The sequence below is a fragment of the Toxotes jaculatrix genome, chromosome 14 (genome assembly GCF_017976425.1).
Source record: "Toxotes jaculatrix isolate fToxJac2 chromosome 14, fToxJac2.pri, whole genome shotgun sequence".
NCBI lineage: Eukaryota > Metazoa > Chordata > Actinopteri > Toxotidae > Toxotes > Toxotes jaculatrix.
Window position 1 is genome coordinate 12,893,217 of NC_054407.1, and position 21,540 is coordinate 12,914,756.

Below are 21,540 nucleotides of genomic sequence, written 5' to 3' on the forward strand. Positions count from 1 at the left end.
TTCTGAATTGTGTTTGTGAATGTAATTTAAAACCTTTTTTTTTGTGATTTAACAGACGTAAGTATATTTTTTTCCTTATTTTCTTTGTCAAAAACACACACAGACATAAACATGTCATTAAAGAAACAGGACACAGGCATGTTGAAAATCTTATAATGTATATAATTGACACAAGATCTCAGGTACAACAGCAAATGAGACATTTTTATTTTTCAACCTCTTTCTGGCATCTATCTTTTAACCATAAGCACAAACTCTCCATAGACTTCTGATAACAACAAAACCAAAGTAAATAAAAACAAGAAAATTAAAAGTACTTTTTTTTTCCTCATAAATTGGCACCTCTCAGAAATGCCTCCCATACTCCACTACAGTGTAAAATAAAGCTGTTTTAAAACGGTTGGATGACCAGCTTTGCATTTTTGCCACTGACAGTAATAAATGAGGTCAAGACTGAGGTGCACACACTGATTTGAGATCAGTGCTGTGGACACACCTTTGTCCTGCTTCCTCTCACACCCAGGGGCTTTGTGTTTACACTGCTTCACCTTAGTTGAAGAGGAGACGTCTTGCTGGGCCATATCTATCTACACACATCTCCAATCAATAGTCGTTTCTGGAAGGTGTTGACTCACATATTGATTGACCATCTTGTGATGTCTTTGTGCAGACAATGCCATTTATTGGCCTCATAAAAGTGCAGGTTTTATAAAAGGGGGAGGGGGGGGGGGGGGGGGGCAACAAATTAATGAGATCAAAAGGTGAAGGGGGAGAGAAAGGGGTGGGGGTGGAGGGGTTGTGCAAATTTCAGCCGATGACATTGTGAGGCAGTCATTGAAACTGAAGTTCTGAGTCTAAAGTCGCAAGTCGTCTTTGAATTGGAATGTCACCATCACAGTTGGGAGTCATTTCTCATTCTTTACATGACATGTTGTGTACTTTCACATTCATATTGAGATTTTCCCAGAGGGTCACAAAAAGAGGACCCATGCGATGCTCTTGCTAATCGTTCTTTGTTTAAAATTTGTGGGGGGGTTTTTTCCCCAGTTGAACAGCGAATATCGTAATATCTGTCTTTTTAAATCTCAAAATTGACCCCAACCTTATACAAAGTGTCAAAGGCAGTCACAGGCAGATTTCTTTACCAGGGACTAAGAGAAAGACACACACACATAAACACACATACGCACAGAGCAACAAAGCATTCATTAATAAAGCATGTCAAAGACAGAAAATACCATCATAACAACCTGTCAGGTGACACATATGACAACAACCTCACCCATTTTCAGAGCAGTATTTAACCAAGTATCTAACAGATGTGCTTCTAAAACGTTGACAGAGTCCCAAACTACTTCATCAGATGCATATAGATCTTTTTCACTGAATGAATTATAGTGGATTGTCCAAGTGTACAACTGAAGCAATAATGTACTTTTAAAGGCATGTCTGTTTGCATCCTCCACATTCCATTTCTCTGTCACATACAACACTGACAAGTACAGACAGCATCAGTATAGACTGGGAGTTATTACAGTAGCAGGCTGAAAATACCATGTTTGAAAAATTAGCTATATTAATCTCCCACTGCTCTGTTGAATAGCACTCTGTCATACAATGTTCGTCCAACACATTTTAATACATTTCATTTCTGTGGCATCCAAGCAAGATTTTTAAAGGCTCTATCGTCCGTCCCCTCTTTTTCCCTATCAATCAAAGACAATCAGCGCACATTCGCACACAGACACATCAACACGTACACGCATGCATGCATCGTCCCATCATCCTGCACACAGCGTTCTTAAATGAGAGCTTTGACATTTCTTTGAATTAAAATGTGGTACGTGTTTCCTCCCCAGCAAGCTTCTCATCAGGAAAAGCCTCACACTGTGTTCCCACAACATTCCCACTAAGGTTGACACATAATGAAGCACTGTGTCATTGTCATATTGCCTTGCCATCATGTAGAAGCATGAGGAACGTTTTAAAGGTCATAATAACTGATGAGCTAGGAGAAGGGTAGAGGGAGTTGGTGGGGAGGTGGAAAAAAAGAGGCACTGGTATAGAAAAGTTGCAGAAAAATGGAAGGCAGATATGAATACACTATGACAGATGATGAAGGAAATCAGAGTTATAGCATACAATGTGTCTGGCCATTATAAAATCTTGATACCTAATTGACTATTTTCTCTAGAAAACAACAAAGAAGCAATCAAAACTATGTACACTGCTGTGTCTGCCATAGAAATAGTAGAACTACTGAAAGACGTGCATGGTATGGCTTTTACTGTGATATGGATCATTGCTGCAATTAGACAAAAACTTATGACACTGCTGGTTGCAATTATGATGCTAATCACAGGAACACTGGGCCTTTGCAGGGAGCACACAAAATTATGCATATCATATTTTTGCTTTGCTGTGCACATGAAAGGAATACTGAAAAAAAAAAAAGCGCTACATGACAGCAGTGTTTCTGCTTCTGTATATGTTTCTGTTCTGCTACACATTTCCAAAATCAAAAACTGTCAATCCTTTGCTGCGAGGGCGATCTTTAACCGACACCCCCACTCCACATACAGTGCTCTATAGTGGGACGCTGCTGTCATCTGAGACCTGGCCCGGCCTAGCATGTGTTTTGCTTACACCAGACTCTCGAGTTGATCCTACACTGCCAGCAGGGTTTGGAGAGAGAGAGAGAGAGGGAGATCTGCCTCAGCAGGGGTGGTGGTGGTGGTGAGGGGGTTGGGGGTGGGGGTGGGGGTGGGGTGTAGGGATGAGTGGGTTGATGGAGTGGTGGATGGTGGGTCATGTTACTTCTACATTAGACGATCATGTCAGTGTGAATGTGATCACGGCTATTATTACAGCTTAAATGGAAAAAAGTGCTGACGCGGAGTGCTCTCATCCTCCCTGCGAGAGAGTGTGCGTAAGTGTAACAACGTTGTGAGGCTTAATGCATTAAGAGGTCTGGTGGGTTGTGACGTCCAGATTATCCTCCCGTAAAAGTCATCAATATTTTATTTCATTTAAGTTTGTGGTTTGTGTTCTTTTTCGATAAATATTGGGGAGTGATTAAACCACTCTGGGGTCTGCTGTGAGTTGTTAATAAATAAATAATTCTACTTAACATTTAACAAGTGCTGTTTTAAAAGAGTGGGATCACAATTATATGTATCTGAGTGCCACTGCAAAGCCCCATTCTCCCTCTCGCTGTCATGTCAACACCGACATACTGTTAGCAATATAGTCTTACACATGTCTTAGGTACAGATATAATCTCAGAGAACCCAAACACCAGAAACAAAACATTAGAAGATGCGAAAAGACCAGCTCTAATGGTGTCATAATATAGCAAGAAATAAAAGACAAGAGCAGAACCAAAACATTTCTGAATACTCATAATTCCATTTTGTTCTAATCCAAAACCAAAAGAAAGTCCATCCAAGTGATTTTTTTTGTTGTTGTTTCCTTATAATTACTTAGTTTTGGCAAAGTAACTAACCCCAAATTCTCCTCCCTCCCCTTTCGGACTCTCCCCATCCCTGCGTCCCAAACTCAGTCCCAGTTGGTAGATTTCCCCCTCAATTATCGCCGGAGCAGAAAAATGAGCAGTGAAAGCAGGTAAATGGTGATGCAGGGGAGGTTCTGGTTGCCCAGGGCTTTCACCTTCTTGTTTTCTGGAGGGTAGGGGTAGCGTCTGGGCTGGTCGGTGATGGGGTCTACAAGGCGTGGGCCCCGGGTACACATATCTTCGGAGCACATGCCACTTCCTGAACCGCTGACATCATCACCTATAGACAGAGAGCCAGGACATGAGCGTAATGGTACAACACACACGCATTTAGAAACAGAGTTGTCCCTGAATTCCTACAATTAATTTACAGTGCATTCTGTGCTCATACACTATTTGCTTAACTCTGTATGAGGCTGACTGCCCAGGTGCAAGCCCCAGAAAAATGATGAGAATTTTACCACCAGTGCTACTCTGAGTTACTTAAAAGTGCTCTGATTTAGGCTAAGCCTTTTTTATACCTTCATCTTAATTCCAAATGTACTACTTTTTCTATTTTACAAGAGTTTGTATAAACTGAAATAGAAGTATTCTGCCTCCTCAGATGTACAGAAACAGAGTTGTTTATTCCCCTTAATCTAGAACATGTTACAAGCCCTTAATCATCAGTGAGTCATTTAAGATGAAGTTTCTTGTGAATGTTCTTAAGAAACTTGTGGGCTGTGAAGGTAGAAGTACACACTGGTGTCCTGAAAGTCCACATCCTGGCCGTTGAGAGCATTCTTCAGACGGTGCGTCATGATCTTCAGCTGCATTATCTGTTGACGTATTGTCATGTCTGGCTTGGTGATGTCAATTTCCACTTCTGGGTTGTTGATCTGACTCGCTAAGCCATCGCCCATCACCTCTGGAAGGTACCTGGTATAAATGAATGCTTTGTTTAACACGTGAAACACAAATTCTGAAAATTTTTCATCATCTCATGATTGTTAATTGGAGACTATGTAACTGTTGCTGAACAGTGGCCACTCTGGCCAAAAGTGGCATCGAAGGGATAATGGCACATTGAATTTCCTTCACTTCCCAGGACTCTGCAGTGTCAGCAGGTTTAAAGACATCATCATTTGGTGACCAGAGTGAGAGAGGTGATTATACACCTACTGTAAAATCCTGTCTCCACCAAACTTTCAAAAACAAGAAGAAGAGGAGGAGGACCAGGCCGTGAGTAAATGGAACTGAACCACGAGCAGGAAACAAATAACACGTCTCTTGGTGAGGAACAGTGTGTTTACTTCTTGTTTTATGTTTGTGAAAAAAAAAAAACAAATGTTTATCGAAGAAAAGTGGAGTCTGAAGTCAGGAAAATGACTCAAAAATATACACAGCAATATCTATGCTAAGATTAGCTAAACTACCATACACTACTGGTCATACCAGACCAAATACGGCTGAAACAGCAAAACCACTAAGTGTATCGCTTTGAGCATGGATGGGTTGTATCACTTATGATTTCAGTTCTTATTTTTAAGTCTAGCTTTATTATGAAGATTCATTACATGTATGAACACCATGTATCTGTTGTGGAAAAACATCTAGAAGGTTTCTAGATGTCTGATCTCCTCATTAACTACCCACAGTTCCCATTGTATTATGCATTAAACGTCATAATATTGGAAGATACAGAGTCCATTTCTTTTACTTTGATATGTTATTTGGTAATACATTTCTTTATACGTTTAAATGTCCTACCTGGCACGGTTCATTCCATTCCAGCACTTGTCCTCTGCACCTGTTCCAGTGGCCACTCTGTCGCTGCAAAGCATACTTGGGAGAGAAACCCAGTATGGCTTCAAGTCCCTCAGTCTCCCAGTTACATCAGACACCTGTGGCAGAGTTGACAAGAGCAGATTCATGAGCTTTCATTCTTTGTCTAAAATCACAGCATGATATTACACTTGAATGGGGGGAGTAAGAAATAACCAATATAACCAACTGCGGTGCTCAGTCACCTGACTCATTCATCCATCCAAGCATTCATTCCTATCTAATCACCCCATAGTTGTCTGTGTAAAGGTGAAATGAACAGCAAAAGGGGTTTAATTGCCCATGATGAGCAATGGCTCCTACGTCACAAGCCATCACTCTGAATGGGCCAGATTAGGCCTTCATAGAGCCCCGACAAGAACAGAGAGATTCAGTCACATGTATACAAACCAGTTTGTCTATTTTGCTCGAGCTGGCTTCCAGTCTGTCCTCCACTGTAATCCTCCCTCTCTTCATGGTTTCATCAACTCCGGTGCTGCTGGTTCCTCCCTCTCTGAGGCTGCCACATGCCTGGAACAACTGGAGCAGGAGAAATTGGAAAAAAAAACGAGAAAGAAACGGAGAGAGAAGATATATGAGAGGGGGACAAGTTTGCAGAAGGGTGAAATGAGGAAACAGTTGACTCGGTTCAGCTCCGATCAACGTTTCAAGTTTACTCAACTTTCCAAACACTGCAAGGCCCAAAGCAGAGCTAAGTGCTTGTTCATCAAATTCATCTCCATCCACAACTAGTAACTTGAACTGCGAGGCTTCATACTAGCTCTATAAACTTTACTTTCCTTCCATATGTAGTTCATACTCTGGATCTTTATTGGTGTTTGTGTTGACAAGACTGAAATCTGATGATGATGATGATGAACCAGCTCTCTGAATAGAATCCTATAAAGCTGCACTCAAACTGAATCAGCAAAACATTTTGCATGTGTTAAGCCCAACTTATCTGTAGGGACACTACACAAAAAATCTTAGAGAATATTAGTACACGCAAATGTCTAGCTATAAAAACCAGCAGTGAAAAGTGGTCCTGTTTTTTTTTTTTTTTTTTACACAACCCCAAGAGTCAATCACAGCATCGTTCTAGCAGAATGATTCACAGCTCAGAAAATACTACTTGTCCTTATGGGGCTTACATTTTTATAAACAGAGCCCAGGGAATACAGTACGACTGCAGTCAATCTGTCATCCAATCTGGCCTGCTTAGAGGAGCACTGTGCCTTTGAACCTTCACATACAACTTTCTAATAATCCTGTTTTAAGCTTCACATCATGTCTGTCAGCACAACTTGGTGGTGTTTTGTGGTTTATAGGAGATTGAATAATGAACAGGAAAATATAGCGTTGGCTCTGTTGCAGTTACACTTACACATGCATACTGCTGTTTCTGTTTTATGAATCTGGTATGTTTTTTAAGGGGAAAGTACATCACACAACATATGGCTTTTGATGTCAACAGATTATGTAAACAGGAGATAATCTGTCCCACACTTTGTCTACCATAATACTACACGATGAGCATGAATTGACTTCTGTGGGATCAACGCGGCACTTTCCCCTAGAGATGAAGATCAGAGGCTGAAGCTGTGTGTGATTACCATACTGAACCGGGTCAGAGGCAGTCCGCCAGACTATGGCTCACCTCAAGCCAGCCAGGCTCTTTAACAGCAAACCAGCACAGAAGAAGCTTTGTCTTTGCTCTCACCATCCACTCTGTTTTCCACCTTCACCAAACAACTCAAGTCAGATTTTCATTGCTGCCAGTGCCTTTAAAGGATCACATAAAACTGTTGCTCAAACACCATTAAACAGTGAAGTAAACGCTTGGCCCACAGGCTCTGGCATGACTCACATCCCTTCAGCTGAAATCAGGTATGTGGAGCATAGTAACAGAATTAATTTAGTGGAAGGATAGGTGTTAATTGTGCAAACAAAGAAGGGGCAATGAAGTAGAATAGTGAGCAGAGATACAGGATACAGTGTGTATTGGTTTACACGACAGATTTTTTTTTTTTTTTTTTTTTTTGCTTCCTTACTACTATTTTTACTTCTGTAAAGCTTTACCAAGTGATATGAATATTTTAAAGCCCCAGAAAACTTATTTTCAAATCTTAAGTGTTTCTCCAAAATATTAAATATTCAAGACCGAATAAGGAACAATCAACTAATCTGCTTCATCAGGGACTGAGTGGATGTGCTTTCAACACATCTGATTGACATCTGGCTCCATAAGCAAATCTCACAAGTGTCATCTCATTTTGATTCCAACATTGCTGAACCCTGACTGGTGCATGGAAGTGCATAACATCTGTTTATTCCAACTGAGCCTGATTCAAACCACTGAGAAGAACACACGCAACAACACAAACACAGAGTGTTCATCTGAGAAGTCTCCCCATAGCATGATGCTGCCACCACCACGCTTCATACAGATGGAATAAGCCAGGTGATGAGCAGTGCCTAGTGTTTGCCAGACATAGTGGTTGGAATTCTATCTAAAGGTTTTAGTTTTTGTCTGGTGGTCTCCCTGCTGGCAGCTCTGTTATTCAGTGATGGCTGGGTTCATGGCCACCTCCCTGTCCAAGGCCCCTCTTGCTCAGTTACTTATATTTGACTTGTTACTTTTATTTTATTTGTGAATTGCAGGACCTTATACACACAGGTCTATACACAGTTCCTTCTAAAATAATTCTGTAATCAATTCAATTTGCCAGAGTTGAATTCGAGTCAAGTTCTAGAAATATCCTGGGGGAAATTAAAGTAAACAGGAGGCACCTGACCACAATTTGAGTACTTTAGAAAACAAGGATTTTTGATCAGTTTTTAACTTTTGATAAAAACATCTCTTTCTCTTTGTCACTATGATTACTGGGTGTAGATTAATGGGCAAAATAACTGCAATTTCATCCATTCACAATTAAATGTACAAGAAGACAAAATGAGAAAAGAGTGAAGGGGTTTGAATACTTTCTGAAGACACAGTATAGAGCTAACTATTTTATGGATATAAATTTATCAATTAGGCTTTCATTGACTGTCCTCATGCAGGAAAAAAAAGATACACATACATATAATATGCTATGAAATTACCATGGACTGACTGATAGATGTTCTGTTTACATTGGGTTATTGTGCTGCTGTGACTAGAGCATCATGTTAATATGACACCATTCGCAACAATCACCTTATTTAAAGTGAAGTACACTCTGAACTCCACTAATGGAGGAGGACCCTCCATTAGCAAATTGTCACAGCACGGAGTGAACTGCTTTAATAATCAAGCAAATAGGTGATTTAATTGGTCATGACTGATCATACTGATACTGTATATTCTAACGATGGGGGTGTTTTGTATGTTATAGGTCTGCACACTGAAACTCACAATTGAGTTGCTATGTGCACAGATCAATACTTGCAGAGTAAATTTAATCTGTGAGCAGTACTATTCCAATATTGTGATATCAGGGATATTCAGTGGCTGTGATGGTGTTGCTATATGTTTACAACACTGTGGTTTAGCTCACAGTATTATTTTATATCTTTTTCCTCTAGTGTCTCTTTATTGTATTCTGGGTAGTAAAAACAGTTTGTATGGCTTAGTCAGTTGCGTACAGCTGCACATATGTATTTACCACTCTGTGTTCTGACCTTGCTGTTGATGGTCTCTATATTATCCATCATGGTCAACATGGCTTCCGATATGCGACCAGGAAGGGAGAGGATCACGCTATCCACACCAGATGGGCTATCAAAGCGATCAGCTACCTGGATCATTGTTTCTAAAAAGATTGGAAACACAGTTAGATTGTAGAAAGTGTGAAACTTCTCATATGTATTAAGTTGGTTGAACAATTCGAAGGTGAACCTTTGAGGAGACATGAGGCTGAATCGGATGCATGTGTGAATGTGTGTGTGTGTGTGTTGCCCACCTGCCAGATGCCTCCACTCTGTGTTGAGGTCAGCCTGGTTGGCCAGACAACCCTTCATCACGTTGCTACAGTAGTTGGCGCAAGGTCTGGCGGAGGCCATGCCGCGGCAGTGGGGACAGTAAGTCATCTTCATCATGGCCCGCATGCACTCCTGGCTCAGCTGCACCTGGGGTCGGGCATGGACAAAAATAAACATACACCACCTGGATGAAAAATTACTGTTCTGTCAAATGTATATGATGTAATAGATTAAAAGATAAAACTGATAGCAGCAGTTAATCAAATCGTACATTTGACCACTTTTACTGTGAAAAGACTTGCTGTTACTGTACAGGAGAATTAAATGTCTGTTAAACAAAAGCATTCAGATTTAATAAGATATGAGGATGTAAATTTCTTTAGTCAGACAATGACAGTCACAGGACCGTGGGAGGTCACCACCCATGGTGACCTTTTTTTTTTAGTTTGCACCAGACTTTCATTCAGCACAGTTTCCTTGGAAACCACTTTGGGAGAATTCGCTTTTTGTTTCACATGGGATGAAAAGGCCCTGACATTCATACAAGTATTCTCAGTCCCTCACTCCATCCTTCCTGCCTCCTCCATTTCTCTCTCTATCCCACAAGGCTGTTCCCCCAGGAAAGGGCCTTCGTGCGTGAAAAGTGAAACTGGGTTAATACCAGTAAGCTCTGTTCACAAGAGAGTACAGCTATGCATGCAAAACCTCAGGAAGTGTGTGTCTAAGTGTGTGTGTGTGTGAGAGAAAGAGAGAGAAAGAGAGAGAGACAAAGAGAGAAAGAGAGGGAGAGAGATGGAACGAGCCCAGCTACGCATACAAAGCTCCTCTAAGCTGACATCTGGGCCAGCCTGATGCTTTTCCTGGAAACTGTTCTTCCAATAGCAAAGTCACAGTTAAAGCCAGGTTTTAACAAATATATATTGGAAATGGGGCAACAATAGGGATCAGGTGGGAAAACAACATTCTACAGGCCTCTCAAACATTTAGTATAAACTACAGTCGCCTCAACGTAAATCATTTGCAGGCTAAAATTGAACCATGTACTATGGCCTTATCCCCTGATAAATATAATCAGCATTAACAAAGGTGTAATTCTTTTGTGCATCTTATTGGATGCAGTTTGTAGCTCTTTCATCACTTCTAGTGTTAAAAAAAAGAGTTGTAAAGCTTCAAACAACCTTCATTGTGTTCTGTTTTTAGTCTTTTTTTTTCTTGGCTGTATTCAGAGACTATTTATGGTTATACAGTATCAACCCAATTTCCTCACAAGGATCATTAAAATTTTAATCTAATCATATTCGATCCACATAAGGCGAAAGAAATTTATTTTGATGCTATTTCAAGTCCCAATTAAATCTTAAACCACATAAAAAAATATATAACAAGCCTAAATTAGTAAATGCATCTCTGATGTACAAAAGAGATCAATTGAATTTGGTAATTATTGCCAGTTGCACAAGGAGGACAGCATAAAGTGAAATAAGTGACACAGAACAGCAATAACCACATTCCCAGGCTTAATCTCGAGTCATATGAGACATGAGTCAGATCCTCGCTCTTGCCCTCCTTCTCTCCCCTCCTCCCATGCTTACCCTACCACTCATTAGCCAGGGATGAGTCAGACCAATGCTTTTCTCGTGAGGGAGAAGAGTGAGGGAAGGGAGTGTGCAGAGATGAGTGGAGAGAATGCCTGAAAATGAGAGAGATCGGGGGGGGGGATGTTAAAAAAGCTAAGAGATTCACCAAGGGGCGTTGGCAGGGGAATGAAAAAATGAAATACTTATTAAGTAGAGACAGTCATTAATCTAGTTTCTGTTACATCATCCATACAGAATGAATGCTGGGAATCCCAGGCCAGGCACAACAGACATGACACAGTGTGTGACTCCTCTGTGGTGCTAATTGGTGGTTGATGTTGACAACTTCCACAGTGACCTTGAAGCTGTGGTGCACCAGGCACTGTGAAGGAGGGGCTGTCACATTAGAACCAGTGATAAGACTCATAGATTTTGAGCTGCAACTAAGGATTATTTTCATTATGGATCAATTTGTTAAATTTTTCTCTTAATTTTTTTTTTTCAATTTATGAAAAAAAAAGCGAGATTAAAATGTTAAATAAATTGTTCCCATCAAAATTTCACCGGGGTGAAAGGGGACATCTTCAAAATGTTTGTTTTATCAACACAATAGAAAATTAATTAATTAATTGCTAATTAAAATTAATTTACAGATACATAAAATAAAATTAAATAGCAAATCTTCACTTTTCAGAAACGGAAACTACTGGATTTCTGGCAGTTTTGGTTGATAAATTACTTAAATGATTAATCGCTTATCTTCACACAGATGCGCACACACGCACACACACACACAAACACACACGCACACACACACACTGCACACGCTCTGACCTGATTCAAATCTCTATCTCTAAACAGGCCTATCAATAGAAAGTTTTCAGTTTGAAATACCCTCTTTGATGTTTACACATGTGGCTCTTTGAAATGACTGTGTTACATTTTAAACACCCATATCCTTACTTGTCCTTGCTTCACCTGCACAATATGCTCTCCACACCTGTCATTACCTTCTATATCGCCTCCAGCAATCAAGCCTAAGACTCTTGTCTTTCTCTCTCTCTCTCTCTCTCTCTCTCTCTCTCTCTTTTCTCTCTCTCCGTCTCTCTGCTTGTCTTTCCTCTGTAATTAGTAAGGATATATGGGCGACCTCTCCCCCTTGTGTTATAAAGCGAGCCAATCCAGACTCCTTGCCTCCAGAGTGAGCTATGTGGCGCGTGGCCTACTTCCTCCACTCCCCCACCCGAGGGAATAAAACAGTCCGGAAAAAGTTAAGGACACAGCAACTGGTGCAGCCTGGAGCGAAGCAAGGGAGGAATTAATATTGTACCAGAAAGAAAGACTGCATCTTACTGCTGAGATCTCTTTTTCTGTCTCACAAAAACATCTCTCAAATTATTCCGTTCTTCCTCGCATCTTGGTCTCTCTCAGCTCTGCTTTGCTCTACTCCCAGGCTCCTTTCAGGATACTCTTTCATCACCTTTCTCTACATCTCCTATTTTTCATGGCTAATCAAACCAATGCATAACAGGGATGCGTGTCATGTTTCTTCTGTGTAGCAAACACAGACTTCCATAGAAGACATTTGGAACACACATACATGTACACACACACAGACACACACACACACAGGGAGAACTGCGTTTCATTCTCTCCTGCTTTACACTCAAGGAGTGTAATAGCTCCCTGAGTAGTGTGCTGTAAACATCTTCAGTCACTGGGCCTTTTGAGTGGCAATACATAGCTATAAATAGGAGCTGTTGTCTCATTAGGGCCCAATCAATCTAAGATAGAATTACGGGGGAAAGGAGGGGGAAGCTAAGATCCAAATAAGTGTACACAGCTATTCACACTAAAAGGAGACAGAGGACAGTGCAGGGCACAGCTCTGGGAAATATCAACAGACATGATGGAGAACAGTTTACTGGGCAAGGAAGGAGAATAAAGGATTGAGAGACCAGTAAGGGACAGGAGAGGATGCTGGAGTTCGTCACAGTCCTTTTATTATCTTCCTCTCTTGCTTTTTCTCACTGTCTCAGTTGTCCCCAGTACAGGGCTGATCTAATCTAATCTGCGTAAGTACAGCACAGTGCTGATTGTATGCGGGAGAAGACAGTGGCACAGTCTGACACAGAAATTATGAATATGAAATTAAATATGAAATTGAACAGTTGGTTGAAGTCTGCACTTTTTTTTTCAGTCAAACTATACAAAACTTGCCTCGACTTGGAGGAAAATTCTGTCTTTTTGTACAGCTCAGTGGAGCTGACTTGGAAATTCCCTTTTACAGAGATTGACCAAGTGTGTCCATAGTGACTGTTCTCGCAATACAGTGGGCTCTTGCCTTCCCACTTAAGGCTTTTGATGAGTGTGTGCAAACAGGGCAGAAGGCAGTCCATGACCTCATTCAGAGTGGCAGCAGCTCCAGTGCCCTGGCATTAGCGCTGGGATGACATTTTGTAATTTTGTAAAAGCTGTGCTAATTATTTACACATTTTCCCCAGCCAGCCTAGTTTAATGAACTCATCGCTCACTGTCCCTCAGCACAAACACAACCGCATCAGTTGGGAAATGTGTATTAAGAAGTCGCCACACTGGGGAAATGTGCATCACCGTTGGAGGGGAATGATGGAATGATGAGTTGAGTGTGAGTGCGTATATGTGTTTCTGCACCTTTAAGCACTTGTGTGCACATGTACTCAAGTGTGTACATCAGTGTTTGCCTAAGAGAAATGCTTATCAGTTTAGCATCTTGCTGGCAAAGCTCTTGCAGGAGTCGTAAGCTACTCTTGACTGGCCCAGGGGTACACCCATGTGTCACAAATCATGAATAGCAATTTCAACATAGCCTGCTGCTCATGCTAATTCTGATCCTTACTAACCCGTTCACTTGCTCAAGTCTAAGCTAAGCAGTAAATGTCATGTCTTTGGCTATGTTAGACTAGTTGAGTGTCTTAGCTCCAGGTCAGGGAGTTTTAGCTGTCACTGTCATGCTGAGAGTCTTTTTATTCACCTACTAACTGCCTTGCTGAACTAGCTGTGCTCGTGGTTATCCCTGCTTTTACTCCCCTGTGGTTGTGGACGTGCTTTGGTTTTGCTGCATGAAGGTACTTAATTGACACATCCTCAGGTCCCTTTGTGTAGGTGTGAGACGTTACCCCTATTTCTGGGCCAAAAGAGAGAAGCAGAGAAAGATACGCTAGGTCCGACTGTTTCACTCTGATGCAAACAGTACAGTATGTGCCACCCACGGTGCTAGCCAGAACTCATACATCACAGCGAAAGGGAAAAGGATCATACACATTCTTTCTCTGACGTGTCCAAATGTGTGGCCTTGCAGTCATGTAGTAGCACCACAACCTATCTGTTTTGTTTTGTTTTTTTTCTTTTTCCTCTTGCTTTTCGTCTTCTCTTGCTTACACACAGTCTGACCTTGTAATATTTCACCAAGAAAAGTATTGTAATATTCATCTCTGGTGCAGTATCTGTTTTCACAAAGGATGCGTATATTTCTCACGGGGCCAGTGCTCTCAGCACTCTCCTTGTACAGTGTCTGATGGGAGATATTTTTCACTGGGTGCATCAATACTGACCACCTCCCTTTCAGGAGCTGAAATGATTTCTCAGTCTTGCTCTGATCTTAACCTTATTCTTGTCTTATACACAGAGGGGATCATTTCTCTTGGGAGATATTAACCCTCCCCGTGGCCTCGGGAAACATTTTTCAGTGTGGAGCTGACATTAACTGTTGTTGCAGGGGCTGACTGTCTGAGCTGTGGGCCATATTTTATGGAGCCTCTGGTTTCCACCAACATTGATCTGCCGCTGCTTTATACTACAGTATGCTCGTGGACTAGTAAAAACAGACCTGTGTGTATGAGTGTGCATGTTTAGGTGTTCACATCAAGGAGGAGTACTGGGGATCACAAGGGGAAAATGAACAGACTTCTTAACATGAGAATACCAATGCATGTGGAGTGGGAGAAAATATTAGCTTTTCAGCAGATTAGACACTAGTTAAATTGCATGTGAGGCAGTTACATCAAAAACAATGAAACAAACCAGGGCGAAAAACAGGAAAACAGGACTATAATTTTAAAGAGACTAATCACAGTTATTGGATGGAGAGGATACCATGCAAAATGAAAAGGGAAAAAAATGGGAAAGAAAATGGAGTGAAAACAGGACAGGGGCGGGGTGGGAAGAGATTTTTTTTTTACCTGAGACACCTTGCGCACCACCTCCCCACTGACCATCAGCCCCTGAACAAAGGAACGTGCTGCCACAAATGTGCGTGTGACCACCACCTTGATTATACGGGGTGTGTCGCCAAAAGGCCGTAGCGTCTCTATTTGCTTAGACAAACACTCCAGGTAGTCCTCACCTGAAACCAACATACACATTCATTAAGATAATTATCTAAGTAGAGAATCTGAATATATCTATAGATTATGCTTTAATAGAATATAGGGTAATATCATGAATAAATATGATATTATTATTGACAGTGTCAAAGCCAATTTACATTTTCTGATCTTTACCCATGTACAGTATTTATTTTATATCACTACTGTGAAAATATGGTGAATATATAATAAAGAAAATAAAAAAATAAATTTGAGTTAATAACGCACCATTAACCCATGAATTAGTTTGTGGTTGTTATTTGTACCTATGAAATATTGCTTGTTTGCCTGGTAGAACAGCTTCTCCAGCAGCCTGGTCCAGAATTCGTTGAGCTCCTCTTCCAGGTTGACGCTGGCGCCTCGATAGTAGTTCTTCAAATCTGTGTATAGCTCTGAGAAGATCTGGGAGTTCTGGGTGTATACTGAACCCCAATTCGCAGGGAAAGTCTCCTGTAGGCTAAGTGCAGAGCGGTTGAGCAATTCCATGAAGTAACCTAAAAAGCAAATATAGAAAGTTAAAGGTTTTAAAACAGAAGGATGAAAAGGCTTTGACACATATTTATAGTGTCAGCGACTGCACTGCCTCGCATTATTTTGTTTTGTGCCATTTTTTCCCCCCTTTATATGCTCACATTCTCACCCATTGTACATAACAGTGTGCACTGTTCAATATAACCCTAAATGTGGGATGAGGGAAAAAAAGTCAAAGTCATTAACACAAGATGGGCCAGCCTCTTAGCTGTAACTCCTAGAAGACTATTACAGCATTTCACTATCTTATTCTTAGTGCTTTGTGCTATATACCAACACTGCTTCATACTGTCAGTGATCCTAAGGCTGAAGCATGTGAGAATGTCCCTCTGGGGGATGTCAGAAAATTGACAGTGCTTCAGGGTGCAGTATATAGTGCTCCAAGCAAGGGGTTTTCAGTTATAGGGTACAGGCAGAGGCAGGCAGTCAAGCAGACAGACAGGTAAACAGAGTGACAGACAGACGGGCAAGCAGGCAGGCAGGCTGTCCATCTTGGAGAAAAAAAAAAAGTGGAAGAATGCTGACTGAGACAAGCACAAAGAAAAAAAAAAAAACATATGGAAACAGGGAAAGCAGACTACAAATCCAAGCCCTACCCTAATGTTCCATCCACCTGATTTAAATGCATGAGGGGGACAGGGTGTAACACACATCTTACTATATAACGTAATACAAGACAACTCCACTAAAAACTACAGCCTCAAAAACACAGAGTCTACAAAAACTGAACATTTTAATCTGAAGCTGTTATTTAAAACGTTATTTATTGGAAGACTGTTGTATTTGATTACACTGGACAGGTGTAACTAAAACCGGTGCCTCATTGTGTTGTACATTCACCTACCCAGTTTGTTTTCAGAAATCCCAGCTTTTCTGTGGCCAGAGGCATAAACATTTTTACATCCGTTTTGTGTGTAAACAATGTTTATAAATGAGGCTCCTGCTCTGCCAAGAGCACGACAGCAGAAGATTTCAGCACAACAACAGTGTGTCTGGACCATCAATCCGTTCAGGCCAACATTTGCTCTGCTTCTCCTCATACACAATGGGTTCAAACCTGGAACTGTGTATGTGTGTGTGTGTGTGTGTTTATCTGTTTGTCTGCCTGTATGTGTATAAGTGTGTATGTGAGAGAGAGTGTGTGGCAGGAAGATGGAAAGCTGTAGTCTGCAGCAGTGTTTACTTTGTAGGTGTCTTATCTCTGCCTGCCACCACCCTGCATCAGGAAGAGATGAGAAAAGGGAAGGTTGTAGCCTCCACAGGGGACACCCTGCTTGGAGTTAGCTTCTTCCCTCAATCAAGCCACTTTTAAAAACATCATAACATGGCCTTACTTTCAAATAGTAGCCTAATGTTATTTGAACAACTGATAAAGAAATACCAACTCACAAGATTTTTTTTGTTGTACATTCACCTATAAATACACACACACACACACACACACAAAAGGCCTTATTTTACTACGTAGATCACCCTAAAATGTTATTAATACTAATAATAATACACAGAAGATGAAAAAAGGTGTATGGGAGCAAGACAGTTGAGATTTAAAGATAAATATATGTACACACATTCCCTAATCACAGGCATTCTTTTAATCCCTCACTTTCTTATCTGTGTCTCCTCCGTAAAACCAAAATATGTATCTTAACACACTGCCTATGGTCATGTCGTAAAGTATTGGTGTGATATGCTTTGTGAAATGAAAAACATTTTTGATACGGTTTTAGAGATGGATCCAATGTCTTTGATTTCGGGTGTCCAAGTAGAAATATAACTACTATAGCTAGCAAAAAGTTATATAACATTCTTAGTTTTACTGCTAGGAAAAATATATTATTCCAGTGTGCTAGTGATAAGGGCCCATCTGTTAAGGGTTGGTGCAAAGTTATATTTGAGCTGATTCCTTTGGACTATCTTACAAGCATTCTACATGCCAAAGCAGATCAGCTCTACAAAGTCTGATCCCTCTCGGAGCAGATTTATCTTTGTCTATTATTTCACATGGAGTCTCCTGGACCTGAATTCTTATAACCTGATATAACTGACTTACCTGCAACGCAGACTCAAGAAAAAAATATATTTAAACATGTTGACATCAAGGAAGTTGTCTTCGAACAGTTTCCGTGATGTCAACATATAAAAAAAAAGGTTAAGTTATACAGATGCAAAAATCCAACACTCATGTGGGCCTGAAGACAATCACAGCACTTGGAGTTACATAACATGTTAATATGCTAAGCCCATCCTGACCCATCTGCGTGGCATTATCTAAGAACTGGCCTTGTTGGATACTGTATCTCTGCTGTGCTTTCCCACTCATTAATAAACACCAGCCGGCCTGCTTCCCCGCTGCTGTTATTTGCTGCTTTCTTCTGGCATTTTCACAGACTCCAAGCTTAAAGGTCTACTCTCATCGGAGCCATCGATTCAAAAAGATGTATTTAGCAGTGAATGTTAGCGGAAACATACTCCTGCGAGGACTCGTTTTTAAGTCCACTCACAGACAACCACTCTGAGACATACGTAATTACATATTCTTGGTTTTACTACATTCAATTGTCATACTGTGCTGCGTGAGTACTGGCAAGGGTTTACAGTATATCTGAAAAAGGCACCTAAGTCAACTTGAAAACATCAAGAAACATTCTTCAAGTTATATCTTTGTATTGGTTTGGAAACGTCAGGTCAGGTTCCTTCTTTTGCAACCACAGTCTTGTCATGACCAATTGCCCTTTGACGTTTCCCTCAGTTGGGTTCATGCCCAGAATAATGTCAGTGTGCATTATTTCTAAATCAGATTTACAGCGATGTTGTAAGTCACATGCTTTTTGTTGTAAACTCGTGTTTCAAAATGCATACCATGAGCTTTGGGCTTAAATATGTGCTTCTAACTGGGTGCAAAAATGAAACGGAGGTCTGATTTCTCTGAGACTTAGAAATGGCTTTATTTTAAATGTTTGGTTTTTTGCTGCATTGCGCAGAAATCATGTAACTGCTCTTCCTTGCTGGTGGGATATAAGCAAATAGAACTGTATTTTTATGATGTGTGGCAGTTTCATTGTTTTAAATCCTGCCAGGACCAGGTTCAAATTGTGTGATACTTTTAAAAAATTAGGATAAAGGCTGAATTTCTACAGGCAGAAAAAGGCTGATGTAAATGTTTTTAACAACATAGAGAACACCTTTCTGGTAAGCATAGAAAAAAATGACAACTTAATGAATGGGTTGCCTACTTCTGTGTGTGATGCAAATTATTTCTTAGATTATAATGCTTGGTTTGCTGAAGGCTTCTGACATGCAGTATGTCCAGTGTTTGTTGAGTAGCTAGACTTCCTGACTGGATGACACATCATTCCCCTGTTTCCTGACCTCCTGTCACTCAAACTATCTGCAAACACAGCTCTGAGCCACCCTCGAAGTGCCAGGAGAGCTGCATCTGTGTCACTCACAGAAGAACACACATTTGTGCAAGCCAACCATCAAAATCTTCTGCTGACTTCCAGGAGTCAGCAGAAAGGCACAGGCACACACACAAGTATACAGAGAAACCAACTTCAAAGTGAGAGAATATTAACATATTCACACAGACACATAAAGATCACAGACAAAAACATACACATATTATCCGGAGTACAGAGTAGCAGGCAGACCAGCAGGGAGCTGCTGTGACAGGTGCAGCTTTGCTTTAAATCCCCATTAGAATTCATTCCTGCTGTGTACTGTCAGCCATACTGTAAAAATGCCTTAAGTCTGGCTAAGTGAAATGGGTTTCAGCAGAAAACGTTTCATTGCGGTGATGGAATGAAGTTGTTTTCTACATTAAAAGAATTACCCACATTTCTGTTTACAGTCGTAATGTGTTTGGGGCATGTTTTTTTAAGTGTTCCAGGACCACCACATGTGTAGGGCAGATCTTGGTAAACGGTACCATGCTGTCCAGTTCTCCTCTGCCCTTCAGCTCAAGTGAATAATGATCATCATTAGTATGACATAAAGCCCCTGTGCATGCGTGTGCGTGCAAGTGCTTTTGTGTGCAGATGACCTTTCTCATTCTTCATCTGTTTGTCTCTTCATGACACAGAGAGCCACAAGCTCATTCCTTCCTTCACCCCTCATTCTTCGTACTCTCTCCCTCAATCCTATATCATCCCTTAAAGCCTAACCTCCACCTTCTCTCCCCCAGCGTCTGCTCTCCAGGGAAAGAGTGATGGGAGAGGGCGTCTAATTGCTTATATCCCAGCACACTGGCTGTGAAGGGGACAAAGAGGGGACAAACAATAGTTGGGTATGGTCGGCTGTTCACAGCTACTTACGAGTTTAACACATTTAGCAGGAAAGCATAAAAGCCTCCTCTGTGGCGAACAGCACAAGAAGGGAATAGTGGTATATAAACTAACTGTAATTTGCTTGACAAGTCAAGTCACATCATTTTTATTTATACATTTATTACGGATGACGGTCGGTGATAAATATACCAGCACTAAGCAAGACACTGCGCAAAAGTTTCCCCATTTTTATTTAGAGTATATAGCCCAGAACAACAAATGACACACTCACCACAACAACATCAAACAAGCTGTAATTAAAAAGGAGCAAAATGTGCTACTTTGGTCATGTACTGCAAAATGGGGCACAGCCATTTTGAACATAGGTTTGACAGTTTAATACGTGATTTTGTAAATAATTTGCAATTTTGAAATGTCCATTCTGATATCATGATAATATCTATCAGCTCTACTGCAGAGACCAACCACACTGACTACATACTCTCACAATTAACAGCTAATTTTTTCTTTAATGTGACAGTAGATTAGGAAAATCTCTCTCACCGCACTCTACCACATTCTGCTTTTGATTCCTTCTCTTATCTCTAACTCACGCATACACACACATACACACACACAAACACACACACACACTTAGAACAAGCTAAGTCAAGCGTGTGTGTCTTAATGACTTTCTTCCTGCGGTGAGAGGGGAGTTAATGATTTCATTTGTAATCACTCTGAGCTTCACATCCAGGCCACCTTGACATGTCAGAGGCTTATTTTAACTCGATTCCTACATTCTCTTATCCCACTGCTTCTAAATCTGATTAAACACACGTACGCACACATTTCAGTGAGCACACAAACCATCATATACCATAAAATTGGTCTCAAGTATTTCACCTTCTTCTATACTCCCTTGGTCTTTTGTCAGACTACACAGTGCTTTACACTACAGAAGTAGCCTCTACCTCCATGTGCCATCTTTGTCACTCTGTCTCTCTATCTTTAGTCGTCCCCCTCCCCTGTCCATCTTCCATTTCAAGTTGTGTTATTGACAAGAGATTCTGTGTAACACAGTGGTACCATTGATGTTCTTCCTCTGCCAATCACTCTTACTGAGGGCTCTGCCTGATCCTGAGTTACTTTCTCACACAGAGGTGTATTAAATGGCCGAGGCTTGTGCTACTCATTCCAGACTAATCCAGAATCGGTTTTCTCATACAGAGGGCTTAGCAGGTCTGGCAGCTTTGCTGCTGTCTAATTAAGGTGGAACTCGTAGTGGTGGCTTTATTAGCCTGATCTAAAATTCGGTGATTATGTCATCACAAGGTGACGAGACATTGCTGATTCTTTAATGAGTTGTCTGTTCTCACCTAAGTCTTAACTCTGGGCTCCTGTGAAAACCAATTTTGATATTCGTTTCCTTCAATTGGCAGTCAACATTGTTTCTCATGTGCAGGAAATGTTTCAAA

General features: G+C 40.9%; 1 protein-coding gene across 2 annotated transcripts in view; it reads right to left on the minus strand.

Moving 5' to 3' along the window:
- Positions 1-1,187: 1,187 nt before the first annotated feature.
- gpc1b (glypican 1b) overlaps positions 1,188-21,540 on the minus strand; it is a 65,352-nt gene continuing 44,999 nt past the window's right edge. For both annotated transcript variants that reach the window (XM_041054717.1, XM_041054716.1), the window contains exons 4-11: positions 15,530-15,757; positions 15,078-15,241; positions 9,262-9,427; positions 8,981-9,111; positions 5,729-5,857; positions 5,264-5,397; positions 4,257-4,432; positions 1,188-3,794 (exon numbers count right to left, since the gene is read on the minus strand). In XM_041054717.1, the coding sequence (XP_040910651.1) occupies positions 3,589-3,794; positions 4,257-4,432; positions 5,264-5,397; positions 5,729-5,857; positions 8,981-9,111; positions 9,262-9,427; positions 15,078-15,241; positions 15,530-15,757 (1,334 nt within the window). In that variant the 3' untranslated portion in view covers positions 1,188-3,588. The remainder of the gene's footprint in view (positions 3,795-4,256; positions 4,433-5,263; positions 5,398-5,728; positions 5,858-8,980; positions 9,112-9,261; positions 9,428-15,077; positions 15,242-15,529; positions 15,758-21,540) is intronic.